Below are 23,435 nucleotides of genomic sequence, written 5' to 3'. Positions count from 1 at the left end.
CCCCTTATTCCTGACACTTCTTGCATTTAAGTAAACACACTTCAGTCCATCTACCTTACTACTTTTATAGCCTGTATTCTGCTTCTCCTTCCCCAAAGACTCTCTACCTGTTTGATCTAACTTTTCCCCATCCCCTTCTTCCTCTGACCTACTCCTCTGGTTCCCTTCCCCATCACAAACTAGTTTAAACCCTCCCGAACCACCCTAGCAAATCTCGCCGCAAGGATATTGGCCCCCTTCTGGTTCGGGTGTAACCCGTCCTCTCTGTACAGGTCCCACCTTCCCGAGAAGAGATCCCAATGATCCAGAAATCTAAAACCCTCCTTCCTGCACCAGCTTCTCAGCCACACATTTATCTGCCACCTCCTCCTATTCCTGCCTTCACTATCGTGTGGCACTGGCAGCAATCCCGAGCAGCCAACTTGACTGGTATAATATGCACCACCACAAACATTCATTCCCAAAAGCTTTTCACTGTATCTTGGTACACAAGACAATAATAAACCAATATCAATACCACCGGCACATAGTAGCTGCAGTGTGTTGCCTCTTCAAAATGCAATGTTGTTATTCACCTGAGTTACTCTATCTCCCAAAGCAACAAAATCAGACTTAGGGCACACGCAAACACCAATACAACTGACAGAAATTTTAAGGCCTAGGCTGTTGAAAAAATCCTTCATCATCACTGGGTCTAAATCCTGGAATTCCCTCCCCATCAACATTGTGGGAACACATTCAGCAGAAGGATTGAAGACAATCAAAGAAGACAGTTTAGCATCACCTTCTCAATGGAAATTTGGGATGGGTAATAAATGCTGTTCTTGCTAATGATGCCCAGATCTGAAAAAAATGAATAAAAAAATCTTTCCATGCCATTAGACTTTATTTAGCTTTGATTGCCAAATTGAAAACTAAATTTTTCTGCACGGAAAAACAGAAGCCAATAGGAGTAACTTTAACTTTTACTGGTTGAGAACATGTGATTAAAAAAAAGCAGCTAGCTTTGCACCCTTCAAGAATTCTGGTCAGCAGAAAAGAAAATCAGGTAAGGTATGACACAAGCTACTGATTCACTTTTTTCTCCTGGCAAATTGCTCCTACATTTTACACTTGCTCCTTTTACTCTTCTTTCCCTTCCAAGGTAACAGAACGTGGCTCTTTCTATAAATCCAGAATTCTCGTTTTCGAACAGAGTATCTAAGTGGTAAGAAGGAAGGGGAATCTAAGTTGTCAACACTGTTCACATTAACTCAAACATGTCACAAATTAATTCCTGTGAGTTTTGCTATTCATTTTTTTTCAAATAGAAATGGTGTACAGAGTGTTTCGAGAATAAATAATTCTGATCTATAAAGGAACTGCTTCATGTGGTTGCCAACAGATTTCTTAAATTGTGGAAAATTTTCCATGATTATTTGTTGTTATACCCCACACCAAGTTCTTATATCAACTTGGGAAAGTGTTCGGTGTGATTACCATTCACTGGATTCACATGGATAAGCCAAATGGAAAAAAAATTCCCTCCAGATTTGATTCAAATAGAGCTAACAGAATACACAGGCAGAAAACTCCTATCCCTAAATAGTTCAGGACACATCCTGAGGACCCTTTATACAGGAATGAAATTATACCTACCATAAAGATACCAATAAAGTTCTCTCCTATTATTACTACGTTGTCAATCCTCTAATATTTGGTGATCGTCATTGCTTCAGTTGGCTAATTTTGCTACCAGGAGTTGAGAACAATGTTTTGTCTCACTGCTTGAAGAAGAAACTGGACCTTGTATGCAACTAACCCCATCTGCTTCTTCATCAATTAGTATGGTTAGTCTCCAGTCACCATATAAACTTGGTTCTATTGTTATCACTCTCATTTCTCAATCATGACCCAAGGACCTCATTACATACTGTAGGCTCCCACTTCCATGCAGTGATGATAGAGTCCTGTATTCTCAGAACTGCTTCCTTCTGATATGAAGTCACAATGCTATTTCAAGTGGAGGTATAAGATGTAATTCATTTTTATCCATACATTTTTCAGGAAGTGGGCATTGTAAGGAAGGCCAGCATTTATTGCAATATCCCTAATTGCCCCCAAGAAGGTGGAAGGGAAGGCCTCCTAGACCTATTGCAGTCTGCTAAAGGTACTCCAACAAAGCTGTCGGGTAGGTAAATCCAGGATATAAACCCAGCTGCAATGAAGAAATTACAATATAGTTTCAAGTCAGAATAGTTTCTGACTTCAAGAGAACCTTCCAGATTGTAGCTTATCCTTGCACTCACAGCCCTTATCCATCTTAATATACTCATATTTCCGGCTCTTTGAGCACACCTGTCAGTCACATTCCTCTGCTTATTTCTTTGTAACCGATTTTCTCTCACATCCCCATCAACTCCACCCTGATTCTCCTACCACTCATTTATTCTAGCAGTAATTCACAAAAGTCAATTAATCTTCCAGGACATCTTTGGGATGTGGGAGGAAATCAGAGCACCTAGAAAAATCCATGCAGTAACAGGGAAAATTTGCAAACTCCAAACAGAGAGCACTGGAGGCCAGGATCGAACCTGGATCCCGGAGCTGTGAGCTACCCGCTGTACTACTGTGCCATCCCAGTGTTTGAGTGGTAGAGGCTGTGGTTTGAAAGGTGCTGTTGAATTAGCAAAGCTGAGTAACTGTTGTGTATTTCTATTGATGGCACACAGGGTAGCCTGTGGTGGAGGGAATGAATGCTTTGGGTAAATGACGGGGTTTTGTCTTGAATAATGTTGAGCTTCTTGAATGCTGCTGGAACTGCACTTATCTTGCAAGGAGAGATATTCACACTTCTGATTTGTACTTTGTAAATGGTGGAAAGGCCGAAGGGTGTCAGGAACTGAGTCCCTTGCCACAGAATACCTAATCTTGGACCTATTTATGTGGCAGGACCTTCACAGTTTATGGCCAATGGTCCCCTCCAGCATGTTGATGTTGGAGAAGTCAAAGGTGGTAATACCAAGGATATGTGTTTGACCTTCTCTTGTTGGAGTTTGCATGGACTTCTTCACTTTCTAAGATGTTGAAAATGGAATTGAATATCAGTGTACATCCCACTTCTAAAATTATGATTTTACTGAAGAGCAACTTACGGTGCTTGAGCCTAGAAAGAAGCCTGCAGTAACATTTTGGAGATTAAAATGATAGCCAACCAATAATTCCAACTACCTTTCATAATATAAGGAATGATGCTAACCCTTGGGATTTTTTTCCTGTTGATGCCTTTTGATTTAGCAGAGCTCCATGATGCACACTAATTTAAATGTTCCCTTGATGTCAATTAAGCCACTCTCACCTCACTGCAGGAATTCTGCTCTTTGTTCTGTTTGGACCATAAACATGAAGAGAGTTGAGTTGTTATCAAAACTCATATTGAGCATAAGTGAACAGGTTGTAGGTAAATAAGTGTGGCTTAGTAACACTGTTGACAACATCTTCTATCACTTCACTGATGATGGGAATAGACTGATGGTGCCATAATTAGCCAGGTGGGATTTGTCCTGCTTTTAATACAGGGCATATCTGGCCAAATCTTCGTATTGTTGGGTAGATGACAGTGATGTGACTGTTCCAGAACAGCTTGGCTAGAGGCATGGCTTTTTCTAGAGGACACATCTTCAGTCCTATACCCAGGATGTTGATTGGTCCCATAGCTCTGCTCCCAGCTATTTTTTTGATATCACATAGAGTGAATCAAACTGGCTGAAGACTAGTTTCTGTGATCATGAGAAATTCATGAGTAAGCTGGTATTCATCATTCACTCAGCAATTCTGCTTAAAAATGGAGCCTTATCCTTGGATCTCACACTCAGGAGCCCTGCCACCATTCAAAATGGGCATGTTCCAGGAGTCAGCTCCTCACACTAGCTTTTCAATTCTCCATCACCATTCATGAGCAGATGTGGCATTTCTGCAGAGCTTATCTGATCTGCTGGTTGTGGGATCATATGGCTGTGTGAATTGCGTTCTGCTCTTGCGGTTTAACAAGCATGTAATTCTGTTTTGTACCTTTACCAGGTTGACAACTCATTTTTAGATACACCTAGTGTTGCTGCTGCCATTCCTATCTACACCTCCTCTGATCAAAATGGTAAAATGAGGGATGTGCTCGGCTATGAAGTTACAGATTGTGGTGCTGTACGTTTCTGTTCCTAATGAGGATGCGCAGCCCCTTGTAGATGTCAGTTTTGAGCTGCAAGAACTGTTCCTATTGTAGTTGCTCCACAGTGTTGTTTGAAAAACAGGGATTTCTCTCAATTTCTGGGCCAACATTCCCCTCTTCAGACAACACCAAAAGATCAGATTAGCTGATCATTCAAATCATTTCTGGCAGCAAATTTGTTATTAACATTTTCCTATATTAACAGTGATCATGCTTTTATAGGAATTCATCACTTGTGAAGTACTTTGAAGCATTCTATATATGTGATAAGATGTACATAGTTTATTTCTAGTCAGACTTAATTTACCCAATCCAGGTACTTTTGATAAATACTTTCCTTTCAATTCTATTGCAATTTGGCATTCTTTCTGTTATTCAGATATCTTTTCTACAATTCTTAAACAAACATGTAGGGTATGGGCTTTGGCACAATTTTGCTTCCATTTGGAAATGATTACCAGCATTTTCACAGTCCCCTGCAGTGAGATATTCTTAAGTTCAATTCTGTCTCATTTGAAAATCCTGTAATGTCTTAAAATCACACTGTTTTTCTCATATACCTGTAAAAAATTATGTTTGAAGGGATTTCCAGTGAAAGTCAAATTCTACGGCAGTTGGAGAGACTCGTGTTTAATTCAGAGGAAATATCTGGAAATATTTCTGTAAATCCACCTGTAAGTAACTTGATGAACAATTTGAACCCAGATACTTTCAGTAATTAGACTTACTTAACTAACTTAATATGAAAAACTAACAAACTCTACTTCTTTGTTGAACATTCACAGAAGGAGCAGACCACAAAACACACTTCCTACTCTTAGTTGTGGATGAATCCCAATCTGCATACACCCAAGGTTGATTTGTATTTCAGGTGAAATTGAAATGCAGCAGATTCATAAGTAAGCACAACTATCATGTTGGCAAATGTACTAACATATCTATACTATTTTAATTAAAAATGGAGATTTTTGTGACATTACCTTAAAGTACTGAACCTTGAAATGGGAAAAAGACACATCTGTTGACTTCTACTGAACAAAAAGCTGGAGTTTAATTTGGGCAAGTATGAGGTGTTGCACTTAATGGCAGGACCCTTAAGAGCATTGATGTACAGAGGAATTTTGGGGTCCAAGTCCATACCTCCCTGAAAGTGGCAACGCAAGTAGATTGAGTGGTAAAGAAGGCATATGGCATGCTTGCCATCAATGCTAGGGGTATAGAGTATGACAGTCAAGAAGTCATAATGCAGCTGTATAAACCTTTGGTTAGGCAACACTTGGAGTATTGCATGAAGTTCTGGTCCAACTACAGGAAGGATGTGGAGGCTTTGGAGAGGTTTCTGAAGAGATTTACCAGGATGCTGCCTGGATTAGAGGGTATTATCTGTAAGGAGAGGTTGGACAAACTTGGATTGTTTTCTTTGGAGCATCTGCAGCCGAGGGGAGACCTGATAGAAGTTTATAAAAGTATGAGAGGCACAGATGGGGTAGATATTCAGAGTCTTTTACTTTCCGCAGGGTAGGAATGTTGAATACTAGAGGGCATAGATTTTAAGGTGAGGGGGGAAAGTTTAATGGGGATGTGTGGGGCAAGTTTTTCTCATAGAGAGTGGTAGGTGCCTGGAATGCACTGCCGGGGGTGGTGGTGGAAGCAGATATGATAGTGGCATTCGAGAGACTTTTAGATAGGCACATGAATATGCAGGGAATGGAGGGATATGGATCATGTGCAGGCAGAAGGATTAGTTTAATTTGGCATCATGCTCGGCACGGCATCATGGGCCGAAGGGCCTATTCCTGTGCTGCATTGTTCTGTGTTCTAGTAGCTTTCAAAACTGATGAAATAGCAACACAAAAAGAAATTATTTGCATTTTAGCATCACAAATAAATCATTGCCATAAAGAAAAAAGAACTCAAGTAAAAGGTTCAATCAGTTATTCACAAATTAGGAAAACTGCATTGCCTGTTAGTTTACCAGATTCTGTTGCAATACAAGGGTGGACAACATGAAGTCAATATTGCAAGGGAATTTTCAAAGCTGATAGAATTAGAGCAGTGTAACAGAAAAGACAGCACATCTTAAGGATATTTATACTAGTAAGAAACTTTACAATATTTTCAGTAAAACTTCATCAAAGCTGTCCCAGGTTAATTATTTTCATCCACAAATCATGGGAATATCATGAGAGAAAAAATACACTATCAAGTGTGGGAATTTAACTGCCACAGTAATATTATTATTTCCTTGTTCCACATATTGCATTCCAAAATGCAATTTACTAACACATACTACATTTAAAAAAAGGATAGAGATATAATTGGTTACTGTCAAAATCATTTAGCGCTAGATCCTGATCAGTAAATGCAGTAGCCCAAACATATTTAGCATAGTAGAATTATTCTGACAAAAACATATTTGCTGATACATATTTTACTGTAACCGAAATATTTAAGCTGATCAAAATGCCATGCAAACAGCCATTCATTAAGTAACAATTATACCTTGCTTATTTGTTCTAATTATTTTATGTTTATATCTATCAAAAATGTCTAGAGAATTTTCATCATAATGTTGTAAATAAAAACATTTTTAACTTCTTTGCTGTCAAATATTCTTGACATTGTATAATTAGTAATTAGTTGTGTGCATGTGCCCAGATTTTAAAATTTTACTAACTATACCTCTATCCCCAATATCTTCCACTACCCCCAAAATCAACCAAACCAAAAGATTACAGATGATGTTATCCCTTTGTTTATATAGTAGCCTGCAGGTGTAATGTGATGAAGAAATGCAGTGTGGAACTTAATAAGTCAAAGACCAGAATATAGCTCTATTTCAACTCCCCTGGGAATCCTGTTCCCAATTTAAACATAGGAATCATTTTAATTAGTAACTAGTGTTCAGGCAGACAAGGTCTAGGCAGTATGCTCTTCTAAATTTGTTTAAATGCAGGCATTTTTAGATAACAGTAGTGGGCATAATGCATGCCAAGAAACTTAAAAATGATTATTAAGAGGTTGTGACAGCCCAATCACATGGTGTTGTGAAATACATTACTGTAATGTAATTAAAACTGTGACATATCAACAAAACAACAGAGTTTTAAATAATATTGATTAGCAGAGTTTCCATCTAAAATAGTTGCTTTGGTGCTGATAATAAAGATACTTAAAATTTTAAGTTAACTAAACTTATTGAATATTTATAAATTGCATATCTTCCTAAATATAATTTCTACAAATCAAATGACTGATGCAAAAGTATACTATTTCAGGTTTCTGATAGTTCTGACTTAATTCACTTTACTAAGACAAGAACAATTCATGTAATAACTGCCATCTGTTGCCTCATAGTGAGGAAAAACACAACCTACTTTGAACTCTTCTGACCACATGTTTGGGCTTTGTAAAGCCAAATGTGTAGTAAGTAGCACAAACCTGGTTACTTGTGATGGCACTGGAAACTTGCCAGATTTAATTTTGGAGGAGTATGTCTCCTATTATCATATTCACAAAGTAGCACTAACAGCTTGGTGATAAAGCAATCATTAACTTATATCACATTGTTGGGAAAAACAAGAATTTGAAATTATCTTTGCATTTTATCCTCCTCATCAAAACATGTCATATTTACAAGCTAAGGACCTCAGCAGGAGACTCGCTTCTGCCAATAACTTAAAGACAATTACTGGAAAATTCTTAGACCTGATCCAGTTGAATTTCCTTACACCCAGTGGGGTAGCACTTAATCACCTTTCAGTCCCTCCTCCTGCTGACAAACTCGCAAAGATTACAAACTCAACACATAGACCTGTATCCCTTGAGTATAAAAGATTAAAGAGTGACCTAACTGATGTGCTTAAAACAGTAAAATGATTCAATTGGTTAGAAAGAAAGAAGCCGTTTCCTCTGGTGGTGGAGTCCAGGAAAAGAGGCCATAGTCTTAAAATTAGAGTAGGCCAAGGGTGATGTTAGGAACCATTTCTTCATGCAAAGGGTAAGAGATATCCAGAAATCAATTCTTCAAAATGTTTGGTCAATTGAAAATTTCAACATGAAGATTGAAGTTATTTTGAATTAAGGATATGGGTAAGTGAGTCTGTGATCAGTCATGACAAAACAAGGTCAAGGAGCTATGTGGTCCAATCCTGTTTTTGTGTTCTGATTGGGAATCACAATCAATGAAAATACATTTTCTAAAACTCAAATTTACATAATTTCTAAAATGTACTTTCCAGGTATTTTAATAACATTTAGAAAGATATCAACAACAAGTTATTGTTCTTGGAAAAGAAGTAAAGATAGCTTTGATTTTTCTTTTTTTCCCTCAATGCAATCCACATAAAAATGGAACTGATGCTAAATGAAAGAGCATACATATGACAAGTGTCCTGCATCATAGAATACAAGGACATAAGAATTAGAAGCAGGAGTAGGCCACACAGCCTTTGGATCCCTTATAATTTCTGCTAATGAAAACAAGGAGGACAAAAGTAATTTAAATTACAACCACTATGGAATAATTGCTTAGAACTCAATGCTCAGTGCCATGGATTGGTAGGATGCCAGTTCAAGACAACTATGATCCATCATATCAAGGCCTATCAAATTCAATTGCAATATCAGTGCTGCTGTTGACTTGTCATCCACAGGAAGAAAGCTGATCAAAGATTAGCATGCTGATTCCTATTCCACAGCTTTTCGGAGCTAGTTTCTAAAAAGTACTTACAGGATTGGTGACAGCATTCTCACACACTTTGAATAGTACACCTCACAAGAAAAGGCTAAAGAATACAACAAGCTGACAGCTCACAGCCTCAAAATAAGTGGTTAAATCAATTGGTAAATTGATTTTTTAATAGAATACAAGTGCCCCAACTTAGATTACCCAAAAATAAAAGCTGCAGTAATGCCAAAGCTGCTACCTTCTCTTAGAGATTGTCTACAGTTCTGAATGGGGCTAGGTGAGATTGAGGGGAATCATTGGTGGGGATGGAAGTGAAAAAAGCTTTTTGGTACCTCAGTGGCAAAAACCATTTGGTTCTTTACATTATAGGCCTAATCAAAAACATCTTCATTATAAATGAAAAGTATAGAAAAAAAAATTGAAGAAATTGAGACTTGATTAGTGATATGGGTCACAAATTGAAAGAAAAAGAAAAAAATGAAAATGTACTACTGCTGAAGAAAATATAGCCATGAATTACTGTGAAGATTTAATTGCAGATGCCTAACCAACGTAACCACAGGTATTTTGTAACTTTACAGTGAATAGAGCAACACTCGCTGCCTCTTTGCCTCCTGTACACTTGACAACAGAACTTGTATTATATAGGTTCATTCTGGTTTCTCTAAGAGTTCATTCTTTCACATGGTACTAACTTGTACGTGATCATACTTGGAATCCGATGTTCTTAACTCCTGTTCACATAACAAATTTCCAATCTGAAGTTTATGAAAAGCACTAAGCTACAAAAATTACGCATCATTAACGTTCTTTGAGCTTAAGGTGCTTTTTCTTTAAATTGATTCAATCAATACTAATTGCAATCTGAGTGTTTATAATTATTCAGAATTACACACCATTTCGTGTGTTGTTAACTCAGTAAGGCTTAAGAAGGGTTGAGTGCTAAAACATCTGTGTATATTTGTTATTGCAGTATCTTGGTGCAGAATAAATTTTCAAATCATAGAATCATAGTGTCATACAGCACAGAAACAGGCACTTCGGTCCATTGAGTCTACAGTGAACACCAAGTGGCCATTTACACTAATCCTACTTTTTAAGGAGCTAGTAATTGCAATATCAATTGGTATTGGTTTATTATTGTCAGTTGTACTGAGGTACAGTGAAAAAATTGTCTTGCATACTGATAAAACAGGTCAATTCATTACATAGTGCAGTTGCATTGAGTTAGTACAGAGTGCATTGAGGTAGTACAGGTAAAAACAACAACACTGCAGAGTAAAGTGTCACAGCTACAGAGGAGGTGCAGTGCAGGTAGACAATAAGGTGCAAGGTCACAACAAGGTAGATTGTGAGGTCAAGGGTCCATCTCATCGTATAAGGGAACCATTCAATAGTCTTATCACAGTGGGAATAGAAGCTGTCCTTGAGCCTGGTGGTATGTGCCCTCAGGCTCCTGCCTGATGGGAGAGGAGAGAAGAGAGAATGACCCAGGTGGGTGGGGTCTTTGATTATGCTGGCTGCTTCATCAAGGCGGCAAGAGGTAAAGACAGAGTCCATGGAGGGGAGGCTGGTTTCTGTGACACGCTGGGCTGTGTCCACAACTCTCTGCAGTTTCTTGCGGTCCTGGGCAGAGCAGTTGCCATACCTAGCTGTGATGCATCCAGATAGGATGCTTTCTACGGTGCATCGATAAAAGTTGGTGAGTGTCAAAGGGGACATACTGAATTTCTTCAGCCACCTAATGAAGTAGAGGCGCTGGTGAACTTTCTTGGCCCTGGCATCTATGTGATTGGACCAGGAAAGGTGATTAGTGATGTTCATTCCTAGGAACTTGAAGCTCTCAACCCTCTCGACCTTAGCACCGTTGATATAGACAGGTGCATGTACACCGCCCCCTTTCCTGAAGTCAATGACCAGCTCTTTTGTTTTGTTGACATTGAGGGAAAGGTTGTTGTCATTGTTTAAGTGCCTTTCATATGCTATGTAAATTTTATGTTAATTTTTTCCATGCTAACAGTAACACATATAATGTACTTAATATGCATGAAAAAAATGTTGTCATTGTGACCATACAAGAAAGGTTTAATTATGGGAATAATTAAGTCAGATGTACAAGAACTTGGAAGCCTGTGACAAAATGGAATTACAGGGAATGAAACATAAAGAGGAATAAGAATGGGATAGACTAATAGAATGAGATAAACACAGGCATGAGGTAAAAAATTGGGAACTACAGTTGCTGAGAATTATTGGGGAAGAATACAAAGTACAGTAAGCTCTCATTTGTCCAGTATTTATGTATCTAGAATTCTCTTGCAACCAGCAAAAATTGAAGATTGTTTTGTTTTATGAAAGTAAGTTCAAACAGTGAATTTAATTTCAAGTGGTATGCAGAATAAATGTGAAGGCATTTTTAGTTATAAGTGTGAAGACATTTTTAGTTATTTATGTTTGTATATAAGGGCAGTGCAAAATACTCTTTGAAAATTTGGCACCTCATGGTATGGTGAGTACAATCATTCATTTGATTTATTTTTGCTGTATTTTACATTAGTACTATTTAGCCTTAAAATATAAAATTCCAGTGCAAAATATTATTACTTAAAAGGGTAAGGAGATGACATATAATTACATGCATAGAATACTAGTGTGTGTGATGTACAGTAATTTTTTTGAGCAATTCTCATGCAATGGCATGATCGCGCAACAGGCAACACCCCCCTCCCCCACCATTTTCCATGGATGCCAGATGGCTGAGAGAATACTATAAAACAAAATCAGCAATGTACTGCAAGATAGCCATGACAATAGGAAGTCCATTATTAGAAAAAAGAATGACATTCCCATGATGGAGAAAGGAAATTAACAGCAGAACTTCTTGGATGACCACAAAGGTAAAAAGTGAAGTGGAGATGCAAGAGATTCTGCAGAAAAAGGCCAATTGACAGATCATTTTCATTGGATGACCCTAAACTGCCAACTGACTGCCACTTTAATCCTCCATCCCATTCCCATTCTGACCTCTGCCTTTGTCTTCTTACACAGTTCCAAAAAGGCTAATGTAAATTGGAATGAAAGGTCATAAACATTAATTCTGCTTCTCTCTCTATTGATGCTACATAGCCTGTTAAGTATTTCCAGCATTCTTTGATTGTATTTGTAATTCCCAGCATCTGCAGCATTTCATTTTTAGCATTGTTTTTCCTTCTTTACCCTTTGTTTTTCTTTTGTCCTTTGTTTCCAGCCATCTCCTTCTACTTGCATCTTTTCCCAGTTCTGATGCAAGGTCATCAGTCTTAAACATTAACTCTACTCCCTTCTCTACAAATGCTACCTGGCCTTTCTCCTTTTTTTATTGTGGATTTCCACCATTTCCAGTTTTTTTTTGCAAATGTCAACTGATAGTTGTGAGGTTGGTAACACAAGAGCTTACATAAAATTCAAAGTGGAAGTAAAAAAGGAAATAAAGAGTGACAGCAAATGTAAAAGAGAATCTAAAAATATTATACCGACTTGTACTTTTTTATCGATTTTCAGTCCAGCAGAGTATGAAATAATTTGACCACGGATATAAGCTTTAAAGGTATCCCATAATATCCCACTGGAAATTTCTTCAGTAAAATTAGTTGAGAAGAAAAAGGAAATCTGTTCTTTAATAAAATGGATACTACCGACTTATAAATAGTGAAAGAATTGTAAGAGTAGTGCTGGGGCTGATCAAGAACAAAAAGGGAAATCTACTCATGGAGGCAAAAGGCATGGCTGAGGTACTAAATAAATGTGTTACATTGGTGTTTGTTAAGGAAGAGGATGTTGCTGGAGTCTAGCAAAGCAACATGTTCTCAGAATTTGGATAAGCCAAAAATTGACAAAGAGAAGATACTAGAAAGACAAGCTGTATTTAAAGTGGATAACTCACCATGTCCAGGTAAGATGCGTTCTTGATTGCTTAAGGATGAGGAAATGGCAGGGTGACTGGCCATTGTGTTCAAAACATCACAGGTACAGAAGAGGACAGGTGAAATGCAAATGTAATACCTTTGTTCAAAAAAGTTGTAGGGATAAATTTACAAGCTTGACCTTGGTGGTGGACGAAGTTTTAGAAACGATAATTAGGGTCCAAATTAACAGCTACTTGGACAAGTGCAGATTTATCGGGGAAAGTCAGCAGACACAAAGCATGTTTAACTATCATTTTTTGATGAAGTAACAGACAGGGTTTATGAGGGAAATGGGGTTGATGTGGTGTATATAGACTTTCAAAAGGCATTTGATTAGGTGTTCCATAATAGGCATTTCATCAGGACTTAAGTTCATGGAATAAAAGAGACAGCAGTAGCATGGAGAGAAAATTGGTTGTGACAGGAAACAGACAGTAATTGTGAACAGTTGTTTTTCCAACTGGAGAGTGAAGTTCCCTGGGGATTCAATACTAAGACCACTGCTTCACCTAATATATATTGGATGCACATTGCACAATTTCCAAATTTGCAGATAACATAACATCTGGAAGTAAATTGTGAGGAGGATAGTATTTACTCCAATAAGATACAGACAAGCAGATGGAATGGTTGTAAGAAAAATAGAAAATATTGGAAAAATTAAGCAGGTCAAGCAGCATCTGTAAAAATAAACTAATTTTTCAAATCAAAGACCCTTTATCAGATAAGATTCTGTTGAGTGTTTTCACCAAACATTCCTTCATAAATAAGCTCGAGAAATATGTTGCTGAGAACAAAAGTGAAAATTTGCCTAGCTCACTATATTGTGGTGAATATGGAAGAGTTTTCCCAAACTTCTAGCCTCCCTTGAGGCACTTTGGGAAGGAGGTAAGGTTGTCCACAAACTGTTGGGTTTCCCAAGCTTGCCAGTTGCCTGCTGTAAGGGCACCCTCTTCCTGAATCCACCAACTACAGATAACCTGCCTTTCCAGTTTGTATCAGTTTGAAAGTTCATCAACATGTAATACTGACTGCTTTTATTTCAGATTTCTTGCATCAACAGTTTTTGATTTTCAAATATACCCAGATGTTTTCCCTTCACTCTCTTATCTAAGAAACTGGTCATGTTCCAATAAGAAAAACTTTTCATTTATCCACCCTGAAAGCCATTTGCCATTCCTACAGGCCACATACAACCCCGGTTATGACAACACAGTCTGATTTACACTTGCAGTCTTTTTAAAGTTTGTGCAGTTTGAAATCTTTGGGTCTAGAAGCTTGGAAGTGGCTACTTCAATTGTTCCCTCTTTGTCTAAGACTAGCAACTTTAGGTTTATGTAAATGAATGAAAACATTTGAAGTATATACAGTATATCCCTTGAGAGTCCATCTACATGACCTTGAGTATATTCAAAAAAGAGATATTAAGAAAATCAAAGAGATATGGGATTTGAGCAGGAATGTGATGCTGAGGTAAAAATTCAGCCATGATCTTATTAAATGCAGGAGCAGGCACAAGGAAAACTCTTCTTTCTATTTCTTATGCCCTTATACTGCTTTCCCTCATATACAGTATCTACCAAATGCAGGTACTCCATCAACAAGCATACACAAGGAGATCTGACATGCCAGTGAAAACACTTCTTGCAACTTCCCTCATTACAACTTACAATTACTCACTGGTATCCAGTAGGGTCGTCTTATTTTTATGCAAGAGTCACACATCAACTTGATACATTCTGACAATACTGTAGTATTTCATCACAAGACAGTAATTTTCAGCATATTCCTTGTACCTGATGATAACACCAACATTTTGATTATGATTTTTAAATTTTTAAATCAAATTACAACTCTCCTGTTCCCGTGCAGCTTGATGTAGAACAATAAATTAAGAAGGATGATTGAAACAAAAGGGCTCAATACCATCTATTACATTTCACGAAGGGTTCATAATCTTAGAATTTCAAAAAAATAGTGACTTTAAGTGGCACTGCAACTAATTGATTATAATAGGGCAACACCTCTTGTTTCATGACAACACCAAATTATACTTGTAATAATGCACAGATATTCATTTCAACCTAACATCTGGTTTCTAATCTCCCAGAAACCAGCAAAGGAAATACACCATAAACTAGAGCAACTTGATATATCAAAATTTGTGAGAATGTCCACAAAGAAAATCAAAAGGCATGAAAAGCATTGCAAATGCAGAGCCGTGCAATGACTGAATGGCAAAAAAGAAATTAAATATAAAAGGCTTGAAACCTAGAGTATTAAGTGACTGACCACTTAGCTGAAGCACTGCTCAGACCTCCCTATAGGGACTCCTACAAACCAAATCCTTGAGTGAACAGTGATCAGAAAAGACCTGAGAGTCTCTCTCTCCCCACTCCCACTGAACAAAGATCAACAACATTGACAAAACCATCACTCCACAGAAATCATGCCTCCCCATGGAGAGTTAGAGTAACTGGTAACTATCTGTACACATGTAAACAAAATGAAACATTATATGTAAGCCATTAAAAAAAAAGAACCATTTGCTGGTACATAAAACAAGTGGCACAGCTTATGAAGAATACGTAAAATCAGCACAGCACACATTTGCAATCCAAATGCAGGAAAATAAACTGAAAAGTAACCATAATCTTTAGATGTGCTTTCTTTTGCTACTTAAAATGTAAAAATAATCTAAATTAATTCATCTAATGTAATCTAAAGTATTTAATCCTGATGCTTTATTAACATTTATTTGTTTTTTTAAAAATCTATATTACAAAAGATGGCCAATAAATGCAACACTGTTAGCAGCAACCACAATAAAGTTGGTGACTTACAGCAATCTCAAATACACTGTTGTTGAATACGTGTTACCTGTAGAGCCTCAGGGAACACGTATTCATCTGCAGAGTGTGCAGTCAAATACATGAGGGACAAGGAGCTCAAACAAGGTGTTTATTCAAGATTCCTCATAGATCTCTCTTGAACTTAATATAAACGTTGTTGCAGACCAGAAACCAGTTAGTTATAGAGCAAAGTTATTAAAGAAATAAGAACCTTACAGCAACGATTATTGTTCACAACCAAATACACCACCTCCCTTGCGTTCTTAACAAAGAACATTCAAATTAACAGAGACACCTTAGTTCCCTGAAAGCGGCAACATAGGTCAACAGCTTGCCTTCATAAGTCGGGGCATAGAATATAAGAGTTGGAATGTTATGACATAACTTTACAAGATACTGGTTAGGTCGCACTTGGAGTATAGTGTGCAATTCTGGTCACCACACTGTAAGAACAATGTGACTGTGCTGGCGAAAGCACAAAGGAGATTTACCAGGGTGTTGCCTGGATCAGGGGATTTTAGTTATGTGGAGAGACTGGATAGGCTGGGCTTGTTTTTCCTGGAGTGAAGGAGACTAAAGGGTGACCTGATAGAAGTACATAAGATTTTGAGAGGCATAATAAAGGAGATAGTCAAAATCTTTTTTCTCTTCCCAGTGGTATTAAAAACAAGGGGGCATGGTTTTAAGGTAAGAGGTAGGAGTTTTAAAGGGGATTTGAAGGGCAAGTGGTTCTTATCTGGAACACACTGCCAGAGGAGGTGGTGGAATCACAGACATTACTACATTTAAGAGCCATTCAGACAGATACTTAAATAGACAAGCCATAGAAGGATACAGTTCTAATGTAGATGGGTAAAAAGGTCAGCATGGAAGCAGTGGGTCAAGGGGGCCCATTTCTCTACTGTATGACCCTATGACTCTTAACACATTTTACAGGTTTAATGGCGTTGGTACCACGTTCACTGAGCCTAGATTCCCCATCTCTGGAATCAATGATGCTTTATCATTATGACTCTTGTCAGAAATAGGTCAACTCCTCTTGCTAAACTCCCAGGCACCTTCTGCTACAAGTGGTCAATGTGGACTTTGTTGAATCCATTGCCAATCTACACTGAATACTCCTGGTCCGTACATCTCCATTAACTTCCCAATATTTTCTCTCTGCTTCCCAAAAGTCCCAGTTTGCAAACTATCATGCAAACTGAACAGCTTTGCCTTATAGCTTGAGATATAATGTTTATGCTGTTTCCAGTATCTCTCCTCCCCTTTCCACTCCATATTGGGTTGGACAAGACTCAATCTCATTCTAAGTCTTCAATTTCTTAATATTTCAGCAGTAGAGTGAGGTGTGGTTTGATGGCTTAAAAGGAATGCTGTAAGTTGATGTTTTAACATCATGTTTGATTGACACCCCCCTATCATCTGTTTCTTCAATGGCTCATTTACACATGAACTGATTTTTCTGCTTCCCCAGTGAAAGCTGGGTAGTAAGGAAAATTAAAACAGGGCTTCATAAGTTGTGCAAACTGAAAGGATCTGAATTGTGGACCGTTGTTTAACACAATATCTTCAGGCTGACCTTGCAAAGCAAAGACTGATGTTAATTCTTCAATTGTATAGTCCATAACATGCATCAGCCACCATGTTTGACTTCCAGTCACTTTGAATGGTTGTCAGTTCATACCAAAAACATGGTCCTCTCCTTTTTCTCATGTGAACCTGCTGGAACAATGTCACCTCCACACCTAAAGTGGTGCTTAAGGAGACTGTGTCAACAGTCCCAACCTCATACATGTACTGGCTCGGTATCCTTCGCCTTTGTCAATGACGGGACAATAGTCAAATCCTCTTGTCATTGCCTTACTATACCCATGTTCTCTGTAGCTTTTCTGCCACTCTTCAGGGATCACTTCCGTGCCCCCATTGCATATAACTCTGGCTTGTAGATAACTCATACCATCTGCAATGAAGTAGCTTCATGTTTTCAGACAGACCTCTTTTGAATGCGATTGTCAGCTGAGTGTATATTAATACACATCCTTCAAATGTATGCATCCTTCAGAAGTAGCTCCAGCTATTTCCATTGCAGTGACAAGGAAATCAGCATCTACCACATACAGTAAAACTTATTCTCTATGTTTGCTCTGCCTTCTTCAGAGGGTAGTCTTGTCAATGTATCATTTTGGAGATCTGTTTGGTTTACACATTTGAAAGAGTAGTATGGCCCAACTCTGCATCCGCAATGCAGCCATTGGCAGATTTCAGCCCCTGTGTGGCTTGTGGTTATTAACTTGTGCAAATTGTCCCCTCGACAAGAATTTAAGAAGTCTGTTTCCTGGAAATATAATTTCCAACACCTCCTTCTTGATTTGTGCATGTTTTTCTATCAGCCTGCAGGATGCATATACATCCTGGGCCTCTCCTATATACTATCCATGACATGACTAATCACTGCTCCAAACTAATAATTGGAAGCATTGCAAGCCAGTTTCAACACATATCAGTAGTGTAACAAAACAAGTCACTGCTGAGGCTTTTCTTCCAAGGGTCATAGCTGATTGTAGCTCCAGCATCATGCTTTGTCTTCTATTAATGGTCGGTGAAATTGTGCTGGCAATATGGTAAGATCAGGTAGGCATCTGGCAATAAGATTAGGTCATACCCACAAAGTCTGTCATATTCTGTCATACTTTCAGGTTTCCAGGCTTTGATGACACCCTCAATTTACTCTTTTACTTTCTGTAGACCTTTCTCATCTACTCTTCTAGAAGCGCTAAAAACAAGTATAATTTCAAAATAACATTAGTGAGCAGCAATCAAGACATTCATACGAATATTAACATTGCTGTAGACTGTTGTGTCAGGGGAAGGAACACTTATAACCATAAGTTTATTCAGTTGCTATTAGCGGGAAGCACTTTAAAATTAATAACATGACCTGGTGGGATCCTAGTATTAAAATAAATGGTATATGTAGTCCTATATAATGAGCAGAAAGAAAGGCCATTTTCATTAATTGACTAATCTTGGTTTGAAGAAATGAGGATCAGTGTAAATATGTTCCAATCAGGTTTGAGCATGCTTCTACAGTAATATGAATTCATACACTAGGATGGTGGGGCATAAAGCTTATAGTAGGCATAAAACCAGATGCCAAACCACAATTTTTGCCCTCTGCATTTCATGCTCAGATAAAAGAAGAGTTTTGCAAATGAATGACATGTGATATTGGTGAAAATGGGAAAAAGCAATCAGAAAAAACCTTCTGGCTTTGCAGAGATTACAAATGAATCTTAATAGAATAGCAAATATCAAGCAATGCCCTCTGCCTACACCTCAAATTCGTATGTTGATTTGCCAGGGACAAGTTTTTATGAAGCTATACTTGTCTCATGTCTATGAACAGCTAAGTTTAAATGCAGAGAGTCAGCATGTCAATTAGTACACAAAACAGGTCGTATTTGCATGCCAAACCATCAAAGGGAGTAAAATTAGCACAAAATTTATTCAAATAGTGTTCCTTGCAACACTTATCCGTCTAAATGTTGTATGGACCTCCCTTCTGTGGTTTTCAACTCATTTCCTTCCACTGGGATTTTGCTTAACTCCTAGATTGCTGGTTTGTTAAGTTGCCTAGCCTTTCATCCAGAGAGTTTATACCCTTGCTTAAAACAAGTAAAGCAGTTATACAGCTCTCAACTGACAGGCAAGAACTGAGTCATTACCATGCTGCCTGAAGCAACATTTCTCACTTATAGCCATTTACAAATTCATAGAATCAGAGAGTCATACAGCAGAGGAAACAGGCCCTTCAGCCCACCACGTCAATGTGAACCGTCAAATGCCTATCCATACTAATCCCATTTACCAGCACTTGGTCTGCAAATTTCTAACTATCCACCCTATAATTTTTATACATCCATCAGGTCCCCCCTCAACATCCTCTGCAACTGAAAAAATAGAGTCTATTCTCATAGCTGAAATGTTCCATCCCAGGCAACATCCTGGTGAATCTCCTCTGCACCCTCTCTAGTGCAACCACATCCCTACAGAAGTGCACATGATTGTTCTCACTACTTATGTTCATGTAGACCATACTCAGTGGTGAAGCTCCTGCCTTTTAGCCTGCTGTTGGTTTGCATAATATATGTGCATCAACATGTAGCACTGACAAAAAATTATTTGTATTTATGGAGCCATTTCCCAAGTTGTGGCCATCCTGCATACCCAATTGAATATTAGATCTTGCATATTTAGTAACTTGCATCAGGATCTTCACATGAACCTCCCCATCCATGCAAGATCCAAAGAATGCACCACTGCAGCAACAGGTTTCTAAAAACAACCAAGTAATCACTGATCATCTCCCCTGACAGCTGATTGCAGATCCCATAATTTTAACTCACAATGAATACTAATGGTCCTGGGCCAAAAAGGTTTTGGCAATTTTGTTAAATGGTACATCTATTGTAGTGCTGCATAAATGTCCAGCCCCATTCCTACTAAGATTACCTCAGCTTTGAATATAGCCTTATCTTCACCATTATCCTTAACATGTTATTTACCTGATAAAACACCATCATCATTTCAGTGTCTGAATTGAAGGACACCATATTTTGCCAGACCCATCAAGAACTTCTGTACACTCTCCAACCATTTTACACCAGTCCAACAATTACAAAATTGGTCCTTATCTTGCAGGCAATTTTGCATGGAAAAAATGTTATTCTCCTGTTCCAGTTTGTACCTCAGTCCACCAGAATTGATTGTGAGTTTGCCTGATGCAGCATACTGACACAGAATTACTTTGTTACCTTCAATGGCTACAGTTATCTGCCATCCCATTCTTAATGCCAGCATGGGATATGTTCAACACCATCATCCCCTCAGTATTAATCACCAAGCTTCAAAACCTGGGCCTCTGTACCTCCCTCTGCAACTGGATCCTCAACTTATTTATCAGGACACCACAGTCAGTGCAGATTGGTAATAACATCTGCTCCTCATTGACAGTCAATACAGGCACACCTCAAGGATGCGTGCCTAGCCCACTACTCTCCTCTCTCTACATTCATGACTTGGTTAAAATGCCATCTATAAGTTTGCAGATGACACCATCATTGTTGGTAAAACCTCAAATGGTGATGAGGAGGTGTATGGGAGTGAGATTGTTTGGCTGATTGAGTGACGTCACAACAACAACTTCGCACTCAACATCAGCAAGACCAGGAATTGACTGAACTTCAGGAAGGGGAAGTCGGGAGAACACACACTAATCCTCATTGAGGGGTCAGTGGTGGAAAGGGTCAGCAGCTTCAAATTCCTGGGCTGCAACATCTTGGGAGGATCTATCCTGGGCCTAACACACTCTTGTAACCACAAAGGTGGCACGCCAGCAGCTCTGCTTCGTTAGGAGATTTGGTATGTCACCGAAGACTCTTGCAAATTTCTATAGATGTACGGTGGAGGGCATTCTGACTGGTTGCATCACAGCCTGGTATGGAAACTCCAATGCAGAGGATTGCAAGTGGCTGCAGAGGGTTGTAGACTCAGCCAGCTGCATCACGGGCACAACCCTCCCATCACTGAGGATATCTTCAAGAGGCAGTGCCTCTGGAAGGCGGCATCCATCACTAAGGGCCCTCACCATCTGGGAAATGCCCTCTTCTCGTTACTACCATCGAGGAGGAAGTACAGGAGCCTGAAGACCCACACACAATTTAGAAACAGCTTCTTCCCCTCCATCAGATTTCTGAACAGTCCATGAATCCATAAACGCTACCTTGTTATTCCTTTTCTTTTGCACCATTTATTTATTTTTAATTTACAGTAATTTTTATGTCTTGCACTGTACTGCTGCCGCAAAACAACAAATTTCCCGTCATACAAGTCAGTGATAATAGATTTGATTCTGATTCTGATGTTTTCTCTGTGAGTTCCGAGCACCCAATGAAATTCATTTGTGTAGTGTGCAGGCAGATAAAAATGAGAAGCAAGAAGCTCAATGTTGTCTTTATTCAATGGCTTCTCACAGACAGCCTCTATACTTTCATTTAACAGTATTGCAGCCCAGTAAGCGATTAATCATATGACACAATTCTTAAAGTAAGTCTTAAAGGAAGTTCAGAACTGCTATTATATAGACCAGAACTGTAATTTGCCTTTACTCTAGTATTTTTTGGCAGACGTACAGCATTACCTAGCCGCATGTATCGTTTACAAGGTCAAAGGACTCAATGAGGAAACTGTTACATTTCTGCGCATGTGCACGGGAGGGGCAGACGCTGGGGAGCGGAGCGGTGAGGGTGAAAAACCTCCTGCCCGGGTGTCTGCGGAGTTCGGTCCACGGAATAACCTTCCCCTCCCGGTTGGGACATCGCCTGCCCGCAGTTGCGGCGGGTCTATCTGCTTCTGTCGGGCACAGGGGTTGAGCGTGGCGAGGTCGTTCTTACCTGCGGTGCCCCGGCGAAAGTTGAGCAGCGCGCCGGACGCCATGTTCGCGACGGTTGGGGCGGATGTCCCAGCATTCCCGGGCCCAGCAGGGCCGCCTGTCCGCGAGCCGGGCGCGGGGCCAACGGTTCGGTGGCTCGCGCTCGCCCTGTGCACGGGGAGGGAGGCGGGCGGAGTCGGCAGACCAGGTTCGCCGTGCAGTTGTGGGTTGATGTTTTCCATCGCCCGGCCCCGCTGCAAATCCGTTCCAGGAAAAGGTCATCTTTGAGGGGGGAGGGGAAAGAAAGAACAACACGATTTCCCCTGGCTGGAGACCGTCACTTTCATTAAAGAGTTTAGCCGCAGTCCTTAAATCCGAGGTCAGTTTATGGTTTGCAAATTTACAGACTTGTAAGGTCTGATTTTCTGTTTTTAATTAGTGATTTTCTTTTTCTTTCTCGACCGTACAACTTGAAGGACAAGCAGGTTGTTTTAAGAGGGAGAGCAGAAAGTATACACTGTCTCAGTGGCCCGATTGGCAGAAAATCACAGCCAATCCAATAAAATAATTGTTGAAAACAAAATAAAAATTGCGCAGATGTTGGAAACACAAGTTGGAGACACTGAGTTGGAGACACAAAATGCTGGAAATTCTCAGCAAGCCAAGCAGTATATGTGGGAAGAGAGGAAAAAATGTTAAGTTTTCGTGTCGATGACCATTAAAACTGGCAAAGTTATATTTATAAACTAGAAAGTCTCCTTATCTCAAATTATTGAATTCTGAGGGGAGATTGTGTGAATGGTCATCACCCTGTAACAAATCTTTCTGTTCACCCATTGTACTTGATCTGGTGAATATTTTCAGCAATACTACATCTGTAGTATTCTACACCAACATCTTGTACGACTTTAACATAACATCCCAACTCCTGTACTCAGTGCCCTGATTTATGAAAGCCAAAGTGCCAAAAGCTCTCTTTATGACCCTATCTACCTGTGGTGCCACTTTCAAGGAACTATGGATCTGTATTCCCAAGTCCCTTTGTTCTACTGCACTCCTCAGAGCCCTACCATTCACTGTGTAAGTCTTACCCTGGTTTGTCCTCCCAAAGTGGAACACCTCACTCTAGTCTGCATTAAATTCCAAGTGCCATTTTTCAGCCCATTTTCCCAGCGGGTCAAGATCATGCTGCAAGCTTTGATAGCCTATTTCATTGTCCACTATGCCCTAATCTTGGTGTCATCCGCAAATTTGCTGATCCAGTTTACCACATTATCAACTAAATCGTTATTAAACAACAACGGACCCAGCAATG

The 23,435-nt window shown here is 39.1% G+C and overlaps 1 protein-coding gene across 2 annotated transcripts in view; it reads right to left on the bottom strand.

Annotated features, from left to right (window-relative positions):
* Positions 1-22,843, bottom strand: part of metap1d (methionyl aminopeptidase type 1D (mitochondrial)) — a 112,212-nt gene extending 89,369 nt beyond the window's left edge. For both annotated transcript variants that reach the window (XR_007957484.1, XM_052029753.1), the window contains exon 1: positions 22,143-22,843. Coding sequence is in view for 1 of the 2 variants with exons in the window: in XM_052029753.1 (XP_051885713.1) it covers positions 22,143-22,362 (220 nt within the window). In the remaining variant the exon portion in view is untranslated. The remainder of the gene's footprint in view (positions 1-22,142) is intronic.
* Between the last annotated feature and the right edge of the window lie 592 nt (positions 22,844-23,435).

Source organism: Pristis pectinata, chromosome 1 (genome assembly GCF_009764475.1).
Source record: "Pristis pectinata isolate sPriPec2 chromosome 1, sPriPec2.1.pri, whole genome shotgun sequence".
Classification (NCBI taxonomy): Eukaryota; Metazoa; Chordata; class Chondrichthyes; order Rhinopristiformes; family Pristidae; genus Pristis; species Pristis pectinata.
This window is presented reverse-complemented; position numbering and strand designations above follow the sequence as displayed.